Genomic DNA, 14182 nt, shown 5'->3' with positions numbered 1-14182 from the left:
AAACACCTTGTTTCTCTAGTTTTGCATCAGGAAGAACACCACTGACACTGATTTCAGGTTAAATTTACAGATCTGGCAATTAGAAAAGTATGTATTTATTTGCAAACTGAGCATATATAGAAGTCAGAGGCACACAGAATTTCACATGCCATTTTCAGTTACTTTTCAAAGAAGAACTACATTCCAACATTGTTAATTTCATTATGGACCGAATCTTGAAATCCTTACTCAAGCTAATTTCTCACTGATTCCAGTGAGTCTTGCTAAGCATAGACTGAGTTTTTCAGTTGTTGTTATAGGTCTGGTCTGAAATATCAATGATTAGCAAAAATACTTGGGGGAGGGGGGAAGTGAGTGACATTAGTACTTATGAATTCAAGGAGCTAACTACATTTAGTATAGCCAAAAATATGGCAAGGCTTTAACTCGGACAAACATCTCTAAATAGATTAACATGAGAAAAACCAAATTCATTTTCACTTGTAACAAACAGCCATAGACACATTAAAGCAGTGGTGGGCAATAAGTGGTCCACGGGTGAGATAAAGCTTGGCAGTGTTAGCCCCTGGCAGGCTGCCAGACAATTTATTTACCTGTGTGTCTGCAGAAGGCTGCTTGTTCCCTTTGGCCATGGTTCACTTGTCCTGACCAATGGGAACTGTGGGAAGCAGCACAAGAGAAATCATTGCTTCCTGCAGCTCCCATTGGCCAGGAAAGGTGAACTGCAGCCATCATGAGCTGCAAACGGCTGTACCTGCAAATGTGCAGGTAAATAAAACATTTGACAGCCTACCAGTGGCTAACCCTTACAAACAGTGTCCAGCCAGCAGATCACTTACTGTCCAGCCAGCAGATCACTTACTGTCCAGCCCTGCTTTAAATAATCATAGCACTTAGGAGTAAGAGAGAAGGAACAAGTTATTGGCTGTAAACGAGAACCACACAAGCACTCCAGAAGGACTTCATCTAACCAAATCCTATTCATTTTGCTTTCCACTTCTACCACTAATGCAGTGTGGATTACATAGAATAATAAAGTGATTTCACAACTGGCTAAAAACCGAAACTGTTTTTAATGGTTCAGTGCCCATTAAGAAGGTGATGTTGAATAGGGGCCCACAAAGGTCTATTATTAATCAGCATTTTCATTAACCTGAAGAATGGAGTGGTGAGTAAGTATATTGATATCTGCAAATAATAAAGGTCAAAAGGATCATAAATACTCCAGTGGCAAGGGATTGCAATACAGTACATATTTGATAAAATGGAAAAATGGCCAATATAAAATCAGATTCAATAAATAATTAAGACAGGAAATCTAAGTAGAGGCCACAGAAATGTAAATGATGACAAATTAAGACAGATAGTGACTGTCTTATATGCAGCTCATGGAACTAAGGTGGCATAATACACCTCCTTAGTGCTGGTGCTTTATACTACTGTTTCTAGTGTGCAGGGAGCAGCTGGCTCCCCACCCATGCAGATGGATGGGAGGCAAGAGGGAAAAGCCTCATGTAGTTATGCTAGTGTAGCTGAGAGTGCACACACTGCTCCAGGTTTAGACAATCACTCTCCCAGGATACTCCAGAGGCATCACTACAACACATTGCCCAAACAGCAGGGCTTGATCATAATGACACAATCTACCCATAAAGTAGTGAATTCAATCCTGAACAAAAGTACATATGCTACTTTGTGTCATGTTAACAGGAGTATATTGTGCAAAATAAGGGAGATTATTCTTATGAACTGAATGAGCTTTAGATATTTCAAAACTCTAACTGGAAAGGTTTTAGAAGAAAGAGCAAAAGGTTACGGAAATAAATTCATTAGGAAATGGTGAGGAGAGCTGCTATGTTCAGCTTAGAGAAAAGTAGTACGAAGAATGAATTTAAACACTGGCTACAAATACACAGTGATGTTAAGAAGACAGGTACCAATTATTCTCATTAGTCAGTGAGGACAAACAAATAGTAATGGGTTTATGGTGTGGTAAGAAAAATGTAGGTTAATTACCTACCCCACAGGAGTGCTGGAAGGATTAATTCATTAATACTTGTAAAACACTTGGAGTTCCTGAATGAAAGGTATCAAGGAAGTTGCAAAATATTAGGGAAAAAAAAAAGAGCAGAATACTTAAGCAATGGATCAAACTGCCAAGGAAGATTTGTTAATCACCTTCACTGGATATATTTTTAGATAGACTTGATACTTCCCAGAGAGGGTTAGGGATTAAGAATGGACAAGTGACTGTCAAAAAAAATCCTTTTTAAACCAAACCAAGTAACACCATGTATTCTATTAATTCCAACATTCAGTGTAGTCATAGAACTGGGCCCAGAAGTGGTTTCCAAATTATCCTGTTCCACCGCTAAACAATATATTTATCCCGGTGGTCATTTTAGAACGACATTGTCACTTTAAAAATCCTATATTCAAACTAGCATTCAGAGGAAAATTTAACGTTTAATACTTATAGTAAACGATACACGTTACACATAGTCTACACAACATTCAGAGCCACAAAGCTGATACAACATGTTTTCTAATCTCATACCATTTTCAGACACCAGCTCAGTATTCTGAGTCCTAACACCTGACTGGTGCAGACATGTACATGGTGAATATGGATGTAAAATCCCAGTTAATCAGTTAACCGGTTAAATGTTAGGTTTAAGTGGTTAACAATTTAAATGGGAGCAGGTAGTAGGTTGGGTAAGGCAGGAACACCCCCTCCAGCGGTGCAGCAAGCTACTGCAACACATCACAGGTGGTTGGAGAGCTGCTCTGGCCTGAACAGGCCACTGGTTAACTGGTAACCAGTGAGCATCACCGTGACCACTTTTAACCACTGACACCCTTAATGAGGAATAAAGAAAAACATGCATTACACTAATGAAGTCCAATCACACTGAATCAAAGTCATTTTCCCAGGTCAATTCAACTCATACGCAACCTAGTCCCAAAGTCAGTCCAAATATTACAAATTTTAAAGTGCAGAGCTGCAGTGGGATTAGCTCCTGGAGACGGTGCTGTTGGCTTCGGGACTGCTGCGTTTCTGCCTCCCCCCTGCACCGTGGAGATGGTGCTGAGGGGAACTGGCTCCTGATCTCTTCCCCCTCCACTGTCTCGGATACGGAGGCAGCAGAGGGGAAGGGAGGGAAGGGAGTAGTAAAGTAGTCACTTGACTCCTTGACTAGTTGCTTATATCTCTAATCACAAATACTCTATAAAGGGATTAAAAATGACAGCTGGCAAGTCTCCTTCAAGTTTACAAGTCGAACAATACTACTTGTAGCTGCTATCTCCACAAACTTCATCTAGGATCTGAAAGCACCAGCTGTCTTCTGCCTCCATTAATAACACTAGTACAACTTTCTATATTCAAAACTTAGTTGGCTTTTTTGACGATACACAAGGAATAGAAACTAGCCCACTCTTCAATTGTTTTAATGAGTTTGCAAGACTAACAAGTCAAAACTGAATGAAGTTACCTGCCAAGCCTATTACATTTGGATTAATTTTGAGGCAGTATTTTAATAAAGAGTATCTCAAATATGGACGGCTTTGCAGCATTTCAAAAGATTATTTTATAGTGTCACCTGAGCTGCAGTTCCATCAGTCTGAGACAAGAGTCAGTCAAGTATACCCCACAAAGAGCCCTAAACTTTTCAATTCACTTCTCTTGCTCCCAAATGCCTCTATCTGGTAACTTTCAGGTCACATAAGAAATCCTACCTCCCAACCGCCTCCCCCCCCCTTTTTTAAACTTAAGCTTACTGGTGCTTTTATGCCAACTCTCATGCAATGAGGGCTGGGGTCTTGATATGGAGGGATCATATATGGCTGGAGTGAGCTATTCCTATTTTCTGGTTTTGGGAAGGCTATTTTATTGTGTTTGTATTACATTACAAATTCAATTATACTAAAAGAAAGACCCTAGAGCTGGGACAGACACTTAGCAAGGAGTTAGACTATGTCTCAAAGTTACACAGGAAGCAGATATACTAAGTAAGTATCTTTTTAACACAGACTGCAACACCACATAATAGAATGAATGACTACACAGAAAAACCTACAGGAGTCATGCTGAGTCACAGTACCCTGAAACGGATTGGTCAAAACACAATGCTTGTGCATACACTTCTTCTAGGACATTTGGTTGTCAATACTCAAGGTTGCAGCGTGCACTAATGCATGTTACAATAAAAGCCCTTTTATCCAGCATGTGGGAGGAAAGGTACCAGTAAATTAACAATATCGGTTAACTAAGGGGGGGGTTAGTGTACGGAAGGTATGGGACACAGGCTCTGCGAGTGGGCTTGGGTTCAGCTGGGGGCTGGGAGGGGCTCAGGGTGCCAGATGGGGGAGTGAGTGCTCCCCTCTAGTGGCTTCCGCAAGGAGCTCCCCATCCATGCTCCTCCTGACGGCGCAGCCAGATTGCTCTGCTGCAAACAGGTACGCTGCCACCATCTGCAGAGGCGGTGCCCCCTGGAGATTCCATTGGCCGTGGTTCCCGGCTCATGGGCCAGAAGGCACAGAGTCAGCTCCCTACAAGGGGGGATGGAGGCAGTGTACCTGAACAGCCACCTGGCCATGACTCTGCCAGCAAAGTAAGAACAGGGAGCCACTTGTGGAGGCTGCTGTAGGTGAGCACCCTGCCCCGCCCCCGTCTGACATCTTAAGCCCCTCCCACATCCCAGCCGGCTGCCAGGCCCCAAATCGACTGCACTATAAACCAGGGATGTTAGATATTGGATAACTGAATAGTTGTGTAAATACATTAATTCTTATCAGTTACACGACAATTCGACAGTTTGTCGATTGGCAGATTGCACTGTAGCCCCACTCCTGGGGAGGTCCCTGCTACCCTGTGCTGCTGCCTCTGTATCGAGGAGAGGGGGTGGGAGGCACTGCGGAGCCAGTGCTGGGGGAACAGGCTTTTAAGCTGGCTCCTGCTCCCCATCCCACTTGCTGCCTCTGATACAGAGGCAGCAAGGTGGGGGGGGGGAAATGTGTATACTTGACAAGATTAATCAATAAGCCTAGGCTTATCAGGTAATCATATAGTTGACTCCTCATTGACATCCCTACTATAAACCAGACTGTGTACAGATCAGAAATGACGGTTAATTAAGCATGCTGGTTGGTTAAGTGCCAGAAAAAAGGGGCTTTTGCTGTATTTACAGTTTCCCCACACCCTGTTTAGAATTCTACTGTCACAACTCAGCAACAAACATATACTGACAGTGGTACCCATAAACATGAGTCTCTTGCAAAGAGCACACATATCTATTGAACGAAAAGGAGAATCAAGATGAACCAGCACATTATCTGAATTGGTATTGTCAGGAAACAGAACAATGTGGGGAATGAAATAGAGTAGAGATTCCTCAAGACTTAAGTTGTGGAAATGTATGCTCCAGAATGACCTTCCATTGTTAAACTATTCCCCCATATATCAGCCGCTTCCTGATTTCCAACTCAACACCACTTCAAAACAGCCTACTTAGTTAACATCCTCCTACACCAGTTAGCCATGCCAACTCTGATTTCCTAGCCCTTAGCCATTTGAGCTTCAACATCGTTCTCCTACCCCTCCATAGGGTGCGTCAACACAGCACCCTTACCTCAAACTAAGCTACGCAATTTGCACTATGCAAATTGTGTAGCTTATTTTGAGATTTCAAAACAGCTCATTTTGAAATTAAATTTCAAAATAAAGTGCTATTCCAACAAATCCCTTAATCCTTGTGGAATGAGAGTTACAGAGATTCCGGAATAGTGTGCCTGTTATTTTGAAATATATCTCGAAATAATGGGTGTGTTTAAAGATGAAGAAATGCTATTTCAGGATACTTCCAGTATCCTGAAATAGACCTGCTGTCTAGACATAGCCAGAGAGATCCCTGCTCTTCCCCTCTCAAGTGTGAGCACTTGCTGCTGTCCTCCCTAGGCTAAGACTCTTAGGCTGTGTCTACACTGCACCCCTTTTCCGGAAAAGGGATGCAGATGAGACAAGTCGGAATTGCAAATGCAGCGGGGATTTAAATTTTCCCCGCTGCATTTGCATGAACATGGCTGCCGCTTTTTTCCGGCTCGGGGCTTTGCTGGAACAAAGCGCCAGTCTAGACGGGATCTTTCGGAAAATAAAGCCTTTTCCGAAAGGTCCCTTATTCCTCTTAAAATCAGGAATACGGGACCTTTCGGAAAAGGCTTTATTTTCCGAAAGATCCCTGTCTAGACTTGCGCTTTTTTCCGGCAAAGCCCTGAGCCGGAAAAAAGCGGCAGCCATGTTCATGCAAATGCAGCGGGGAAAATTTAAATCCCCGCTGCATTTGCAATTCCGACTTGTCTCATCTGCATCCCTTTTCCGGAAAAAGGATGCAGTGTAGACACAGCCCAGCTGGTGTCTATAAGGGGCTTAGATCATCTTAACTATGCCTCTGAAAGGTGTGAATTTTTCACAGCCCTGAACAATGTTGATAGGTGACCTAAATTTTAGGTGTAAACTAGGCCTTAGATCAGCAGTTGGGCAATAATTTTTGCAAAGGGGACAATTAAAAAAATGTGGTAGTGGCTGCAGACTGGCTCCAGGTCCCCCGGAAAGGGCAAGGCCTCTGCTGAAAGAGGCGGTTCCCTAGAGGTGTCGTGCATTCCTAGTGGGGGGAGGAAAATTCGTGCACTTCCCGCTTCCCGCATGAAGTCTCTTGTCCCCCTGCCTTGCCAGGGGCACGCAACACCCAGGGAACCACCAGCTATTTTAAACAGCCGTCAGCTTCCTCTAGGCCCGCACGCCCCTGGAGGGGGAAGGAGACTTTGCGCACTCACCACCCCCAGGCCAATTCCGACCCGGGGCAAGAGAATGCATGAAGTCATTCACTGTTCAAAACAGCTGGTGGCTCCCTTTAGGCATTGTGTGCCCTTGGTGAGGGAAGGGAGCAGCCAGCCGCTTTGAACAGCAAATGACTTTGTGTATTCCCCAACTCTGATCTTGACTGGCCTGTAGAGTGGCAGGGAGAGTGGGCAGAATGTATCTTGCCCACTCTTGCCTTAGACTCAGTTCCTGTACTGATGGCAGCTTGAGGGAAGAGAGGTGAAGGAAATTTGGCATGGCCTAACATCTATATCAGTGGTTTTTCCCCCATTTGCAGACTCCTACAAAAATTCAAATGGAGGCGCAGACACCTTTGGAAAATTCAGACAATCTGCGGACTACAGATTGAAAACCACTGCCCTCTATAATTTGTTTCTCTGGCCTAGTTCCAAGCACAAGTACTGCTGGCCCAGAGACATAATCCCCAAAAAGGCAGTCAAAAGCACTAGCTGTTGTACATGGTGAAACTCATCAGCCTAAATACGAAAAATAATCTGTCCTGTTCCTCTCTCCCCTCTCTGTTTCAGACAAGAAGGCAACGGTGGAACCTTTTGAAAAAGAGCACAGCACTCACAGGAGCGCCACACTTGAGTCACAGGAATAACAATGCCTAGTCCTTAGGTAACACTTTAATCAAAACACTATACAAAGGAGGACAGTACCAATATACTCATTTTACAGATGGGCAAAGCGAGGTGAGAGGCACACTCCGCCAAGGTCACCCATCAGGCCAGAAGTGCCCAGGCCCTATGAACGCACAGCTAGCACTCTCTCCTCTAAGACACATGGGGGGCAGGCTATCCCACCATGGGCTGGCCGCTCAGGGGTCGGCAGCTATGTATCCTACGGGCAGCGGTAAAAGTAACAACGTTTCTTACAGGTACTGTCTTACCACAGCCCGGGACCCTGCCAGCTCTTTCAATAGTGCCCTGTTGGCTTTTGCCCCAGCTGCGCGCCAGGGTGCCTGAGGGCCCCCTGCCAGGGGAGGTGGAGAAGGGGCACCAGGCACAGTATAGGTAACTGGCTGGGGGGCGAGTAGGTACCGAACGTAACCCCCAGGGGGCAAAAGCGGCTGCGGGTGCAGTGCTGAGCACCCCTCTGCCACCAGGCGGGCAGGACTGAGTGCAGCGCCCCCAAGGAGCACCCGGGGGGGGGGGCAATACTGACACGCCCCCCCCCCCGCTCCGCGCGGGTGTGTCCGGCGGGCCGTTACCGATACCCTCCCCCACCCGGAGGGTGTGTCCGGCGGGCCGTTACCGATACCCTCCCCCACCCGGGGGTGTGTCCGGCAGGCCGTTACCGATACCCTCCCCCACCGGGGGGGGTGTCCGGCGGGCCGTTACCGATACCCTCCCCCACCGGGGGGGGGGTGTCCGGCGGGCCGTTACCGATACCCTCCCCCACCGGGGGGGGGGTGTCCGGCGGGCCGTTACCGATACCCTCCCCCACCCGGGGGGGGGGGTGTCCGGCGGGCCGTTACCGATACCCTCCCCCACCCGGGGGGGGGTGTCCGGCGGGCCGTTACCGATACCCTCCCCCACCGGGGGGGGGGTGTCCGGCGGGCCGTTACCGATACCTTCCCCCACCGGGGGGGGGGTGTCCGGCGGGCCGTTACCGATACCCTCCCCCACCGGGGGGGGGGTGTCCGGCGGGCCGTTACCGATACCCTCCCCCACCGGGGGGGGGGGGGTGTCCGGCGGGCCGTTACCGATACCCTCCCCCACCCGGGGGGTGTGTCCGGCGGGCCGTTACCGATACCCTCCCCCACCCGGGGGGTGTGTCCGGCGGGCCGTTACCGATACCCTCCCCCACCCGGGGGTGTGTCCGGCGGGCCGTTACCGATACCCTCCCCCACCCGGGGGTGTGTCCGGCGGGCCGTTACCGATACCCTCCCCCACCCGGGGGGTGTGTCCGGCGGGCCGTTACCGATACCCTCCCCCACCCGGGGGGGGTGTCCGGCGGGCCGTTACCGATACCCTCCCCCACCCGGGGGGGGGGGGTGTCCGGCGGGCCGTTACCGATACCCTCCCCCACCGGGGGGGGGGGGGTGTCCGGCGGGCCGTTACCGATACCCTCCCCCACCGGGGGGGGGGGGGTGTCCGGCGGGCCGTTACCGATACCCTCCCCCACCGGGGGGGGGGGTGTCCGGCGGGCCGTTACCGATACCCTCCCCCACCGGGGGGGGGGGGTGTCCGGCGGGCCGTTACCGATACCCTCCCCCACCGGGGGGGGGGTGTCCGGCGGGCCGTTACCGATACCCTCCCCCACCGGGGGGGGGGGGTGTGTGTCCGGCGGGCCGTTACCGATACCCTCCCCCACCGGGGGGTGTGTCCGGCGGGCCGTTACCGATACCCTCCCCCACCCGGGGGTGTGTCCGGCGGGCCGTTACCGATACCCTCCCCCACCCGGGGGTGTGTCCGGCGGGCCGTTACCGATACCCTCCCCCAGCCGGGGGGTGTGTCCGGCGGGCCGTTACCGATACCCTCCCCCAGCCGGGGGGTGTGTCCGGCGGGCCGTTACCGATACCTTCCCCCACCGGGGGTGTGTCCGGCGGGCCGTTACCGATACCCTCCCCCACCCGGGGGGGTGTGTCCGGCGGGCCGTTACCGATACCTTCCCCCACCGGGGGTGTGTCCGGCGGGCCGTTACCGATACCCTCCCCCACCCGGGGGTGTGTCCGGCGGGCGGCTCCTCCGACGCCATTTAACGGGGAGGGGGCGGGTACCGCCGCCGCCACCACACGGGGGCGTTTGCCGCCCTCACCCAGCCGCCGCTTGCTGGGGCAACTGGCCCCGGGCACCTCACTCGCTCTCGCAGCCCTACCCTGCCCCCCCCCCCCCCCCAGCCCGCGGCAGGACTCGCGCGCTGGAGCCGCTCCCGCCTCGCCCGGTGCCCGCGCAGCCCCTGCCCGGCTCTCACCTCATCCACCGCCCGGCGGGGCAGGTGCAGCATCCCCAGCAGCAGTTTGAGCTTGACGGCCGAGGAGAGGCCGTGGAAGCAGAGGCGGATGTTGTCGATCACCGAGGCCGTGAGCAGCGAGGCGATGCTCGGCGGCGCCCACAGCTCGTCCGTGGAGCCCAGCTTGTTGTGCAGCCACAGGCCAGTGTCGCTCTCCCGCATCGACGCCATCTTGGGAGCGGGGCGAAAAAAGGGGGGATTTTTAGCAGGCATTTTATGAAGACACCTATACGAAGGGAGGGCGAGGACCCCTGTGGGCCGCCGTTTCGCTCGTAACCCAAAATGGCGGCTCCCTCGCGGAGAGGCTTCGCCATGGGGCGCAGGGAGTTCCGTAATCTAAAATGGCGGCGCCCTGTGGGAGAGGAACAGCGAGCTCGGGAGCAACGCCTTCCGTAGTGCGAAATGGAGCCTCCCTTCCGTACTGCAACATGGCGTTCCCCATGTCGCGGGAAGCCTCGCAGGTTGGCTTCCCCGCCCTCTGCTGGCGTCCCCCAGCGCTTCTCCAAGGGACGGGGCTGCAGCCTGCGCCCGTTCCCTCAGCCCTTCTCCCTCCCCACACTGTCACCTCGCCCCCGCCCCTCTGCTCCGTCCTCCCGCTTCCAGCCCCACACCTGCCTCCCCGCTGCACAGCTGGTCTGCGCGCGCCCCTGCTCCGCAGCCTGGCTAGGCTGTGCCCGCTGGACGGCTCCGACCCTTTCTGACTCGGTGGCGGCTTGGTAGAGCTGGCCGGAAAAAATAGAAATTTGTATTCAAAACAACTGATCCGACTCCAGCACGGGACTCTTATCTGTACCCACCGCTGGCAGCTGGGCAACTCTCTTCTCCTTTGGTCCTCTGTTTCCCCCCCTCTCATCTTCCTTTCCAAACAACACACCCAGCCTGCTACCCAATTGACAGGTGATGAAATCTACTTGCAATGCTCTGCTTTGACATAAGCGAAGTTGAAGCCCTTTTTCATCATCTCCCCAAAGATTTTAGTAGGGGGTGTCTGGTAAGAGGAGGAAGTAATCTCCGTGCATAAACAGGAGAAACTGGGAAACAGGCCCTTTTCATACAAGTGTACACACACAAGCCTAACTTCCTGTGCAACAAAGGGGTCTCAGCTTCTTGCACCTGTGTAATGATAAGCACATGCTTAGATTAAGGACCTTTATAAATACAGCTTCAAATGCATATTTTAGTATATCAATAAACAAAATGGGGGAACCTTTCTGGGGATGCATAGAGACAGAATGAACTTGGTAAACTTGGCATGCTTAAGGCTTTTTTTGTTTTTGTTTTTGTTTTAAACATGCTCATTCTTTACTACCAGATAGTTGCAGAGTTCACAGTCTGGCTTTGCTGTGGGAACTGAGCTGATAGCACTTTTTGCGGAAAAGCGTTCGTGCCAATCTAGACGCGCTTTTGTGCAAAAAAAAGCCCCAATCACCATTTTTGCGATCGGGGCCTTTTGCGCAAAACAAATCTGAGCTGTCTACACTGGCCCTTTTGCGCAAAAGGACTTTTGCCCGAACAGGAGCAGCATAGTATTTCCACAGGAAGCACTGATTTCAAACAGTAGGAAGTCAGTGCTCTTGTGGAAATTCAAGCGGCCAGTGTAGACAGCTGGCAAGTTTTTCCAGTCTAGACGCAGCCATAGAATAATCAATACTTATCATATGCATATGACATATCTATCTATCTATCACTCATGCACACACACACACAAGCACACTCCGTCTTGCTGTTGTTACCAAGTAGTTGCTCCCCTTAACTTCACTGGCCAGGTGAGTTAGATGGGGGAGGGGTGAAGCCGGGCTTCCACCCCCTCTTCAACTGCTGTAGCTGTCTGGAGGTGCTTGGCTCTCAAGTCTTACTCATTCTCACCTCATTCATTCAACAGGGCAATTGATTACAGAGTGGGGGGAAGATCTTATTCTACTCCTAGCAAAAGACATTTTTACCACTTTAACTATATACTCAGTTTTCTACAAGTTTTCTATATAGGGTTCTAATACAAAGTTAAAAGGTTATATGGATTCAGGTTCTAATACAAAATTACAAGGTTATATGGAGAGGCACAATGCCAAGTCATATGAAATAATACATAGATTTATCTACATTGTTGATATTAGTAAAATGCAATATTTACCTGATTTCCACCCATATGACAGTACTTTTAATGAGCAATGACTGTCCAGGAATGTAACTACTAAAACTCATGTCAACAGAGCATGAAGGTGCCAGAGTCTTTCAGAGAAAAGGTACCCAGAATTTAACATGGGCAAAACAACTCATTTTTTTGGAAATGGTTGATCTGTTTTGGCTGGAGAGGGAGAGAGAAAGCAAGATTATACCACCTCCCTCCAGGATCTGAACTTCTACAAACCCAATCACATATCTTATGGCTGCTGTGGGTTATCCTTTGGCAGAGCTTCCTAATTAAGAGTACGGTAGTGTTTTTAGCTATCAAGAAGGCAGCATAAGAGTTTCTCCTTTCATTCAAGTAAAATTAACCCTCATCCCCTTTCTTGTTTATTTTTTACAGTGAAGGATCAGGCATTTAAGAAGGGAGATTACAAGACCTGTCCTGAAACTCAGCTATGGAAATCAGGAAGAAATCAGGAAATCATCACCTTTTGCCTGAGAACAGAGCCAAACACAAAGAGGTTATTTGGTGGCAGGAGATGTCACTTCTAACTTTTTCTCTAAGACTTAGTCTACACTGCAGGGTTTTTGTGCAAAAAGCTTTTTGCAGAAGAGATCTTCCATAAAAACTTCTTATGCAAAAGCACGTCCACACCCCAAAAGCTCATCGCAAAAGCAATGTGCTTTTGCACAGAAGAGTGTCGACACTGCATGGACGCTCTTGCGCAAGAAAGTTCTGATGGCCATTCACAGAATTCTTCTGATCATTGTACAGGTCAAAAACTTGTCTCTCTCACCAACAGAAGTTGGTTCAATAAAAGAGATTACCTACCTTCTGTTGCTCATAGAATCATAGAGCTGGAAGAGACCTCAGGAGGTCATCAAGTCAAGCCCCCTGCTCAAGGCGGGACCAATCCCAACTAAATCAACCCAGCCAGGGTTTTATCAAGCCGAGACTTAAAATCCTCTCAGGGTGGAGATTCCACCACCTCCCTAGGTAACCCATTACAGTGCTTCACCACCCTCCGAGTGAAATAGTTTTTCCTAATATCCAACCTAGACCCTTCCCACTGTAACTTGAGACCATTGCTCCTTGTTCTGCCACCTGTCTCTGCTGAGAACAGCCTTTCTCCATCCTCTTTGGAACCTCCCTTCAGGAAATTCCAAAGGGGGGGAGGGATAGCTCAGTGGTTTGAGCATTGGTCTGCTAAACCCAGGGTTGTGAGTTCAATCCTTGTGGAGGCCATTTTAGGGATTTGGGGCAAAAGTTTGTCAGGGATGGTACTTGGTCCTGCTGTGAAGGCAAGGGGCTGGACTCAATGACCTTCAAGGTCCCTTCCAGTTCTAGGAGATAGGCAATCTCCATTAATTTAAAAATTTATTTTATTTATAAGTTGAAGGCTGTTATCAAATCCCCCCTCACTCTTCTCTCCTGCAGACTAAACAAACCCAAATCCCTCAGTTTCTCCTCATAGGTCATGTGCTTCAGCCCCCTAATCATTTTGATTGCCCTCTGCTGGACCCTCTCCAATGCATCCACATCCTTTCTATAGTGGGGGACCCAGAACTGGACACACTACTCCAGATGTGGCCTCACCAGAGCTGAATAAAGGGGAATAATCACTTCTCTGGATCTGCTGGTAATGCTCCTCCTAATGCACCCTAATATGCTATTAGCCCTCTTGGCTACAAGGGCACACCATTGACTCATATCCAGCTTCTCATCCACTGTAATCCCCAAGTCCTTTTCTGCAGAACTGCTACTTAGCCATTTGGTCCCCAGCTTGTAACAATGCTTGGGATTCTTCTGTCCCAAGTGCAGGACTCTACACTTGTCCTTGATGAACCTCATTAGATTTCTTTTGGCTCAATCCTCTAATCTGTCCAGGTCATTCTGGACCCTACTCCTGCCCTCCAGCATATCTACCTCTCCCCCTAGCTTAGTGTCATCTGCGAACTTACTGAGGGTGCAATCTATCCCCTCATCCAGAGAATGCTCATATCCTGGGACAAACACAGTTATAACAACACTGCACACAACATGTTTTGAAATTTCTTAAGTTTGTAAAACAACAAAGTGGAAAAAAATCCATTATGTGGAAACTTTTAGACACTAGTATGAGTCATCAGCAAAGTTGGAACCTTTACCTCTATAGCACAAGACCTCTGACATTTCCGCTAACTAGTAGTGGTTGTAAGTTATCATTCTGTAGGCTGACT

General features: G+C 49.5%; 1 protein-coding gene across 1 annotated transcript in view; it reads right to left on the bottom strand.

Annotated features, from left to right (window-relative positions):
- Nucleotides 1-10192, bottom strand: part of NELFA (negative elongation factor complex member A) — a 36711-nt gene extending 26519 nt beyond the window's left edge. The window contains exon 1 of the mRNA XM_075930889.1: nucleotides 9797-10192. Within this exon, the coding sequence (XP_075787004.1) occupies nucleotides 9797-10048 (252 nt within the window). The 5' untranslated portion in view covers nucleotides 10049-10192. The remainder of the gene's footprint in view (nucleotides 1-9796) is intronic.
- Between the last annotated feature and the right edge of the window lie 3990 nt (nucleotides 10193-14182).

This window comes from Pelodiscus sinensis, chromosome 5 (genome assembly GCF_049634645.1).
Source record: "Pelodiscus sinensis isolate JC-2024 chromosome 5, ASM4963464v1, whole genome shotgun sequence".
NCBI lineage: Eukaryota > Metazoa > Chordata > Testudines > Trionychidae > Pelodiscus > Pelodiscus sinensis.
The sequence above is the reverse complement of the archived record's forward strand: the minus strand, read 5'-3'. Positions and strand labels throughout refer to the sequence as shown.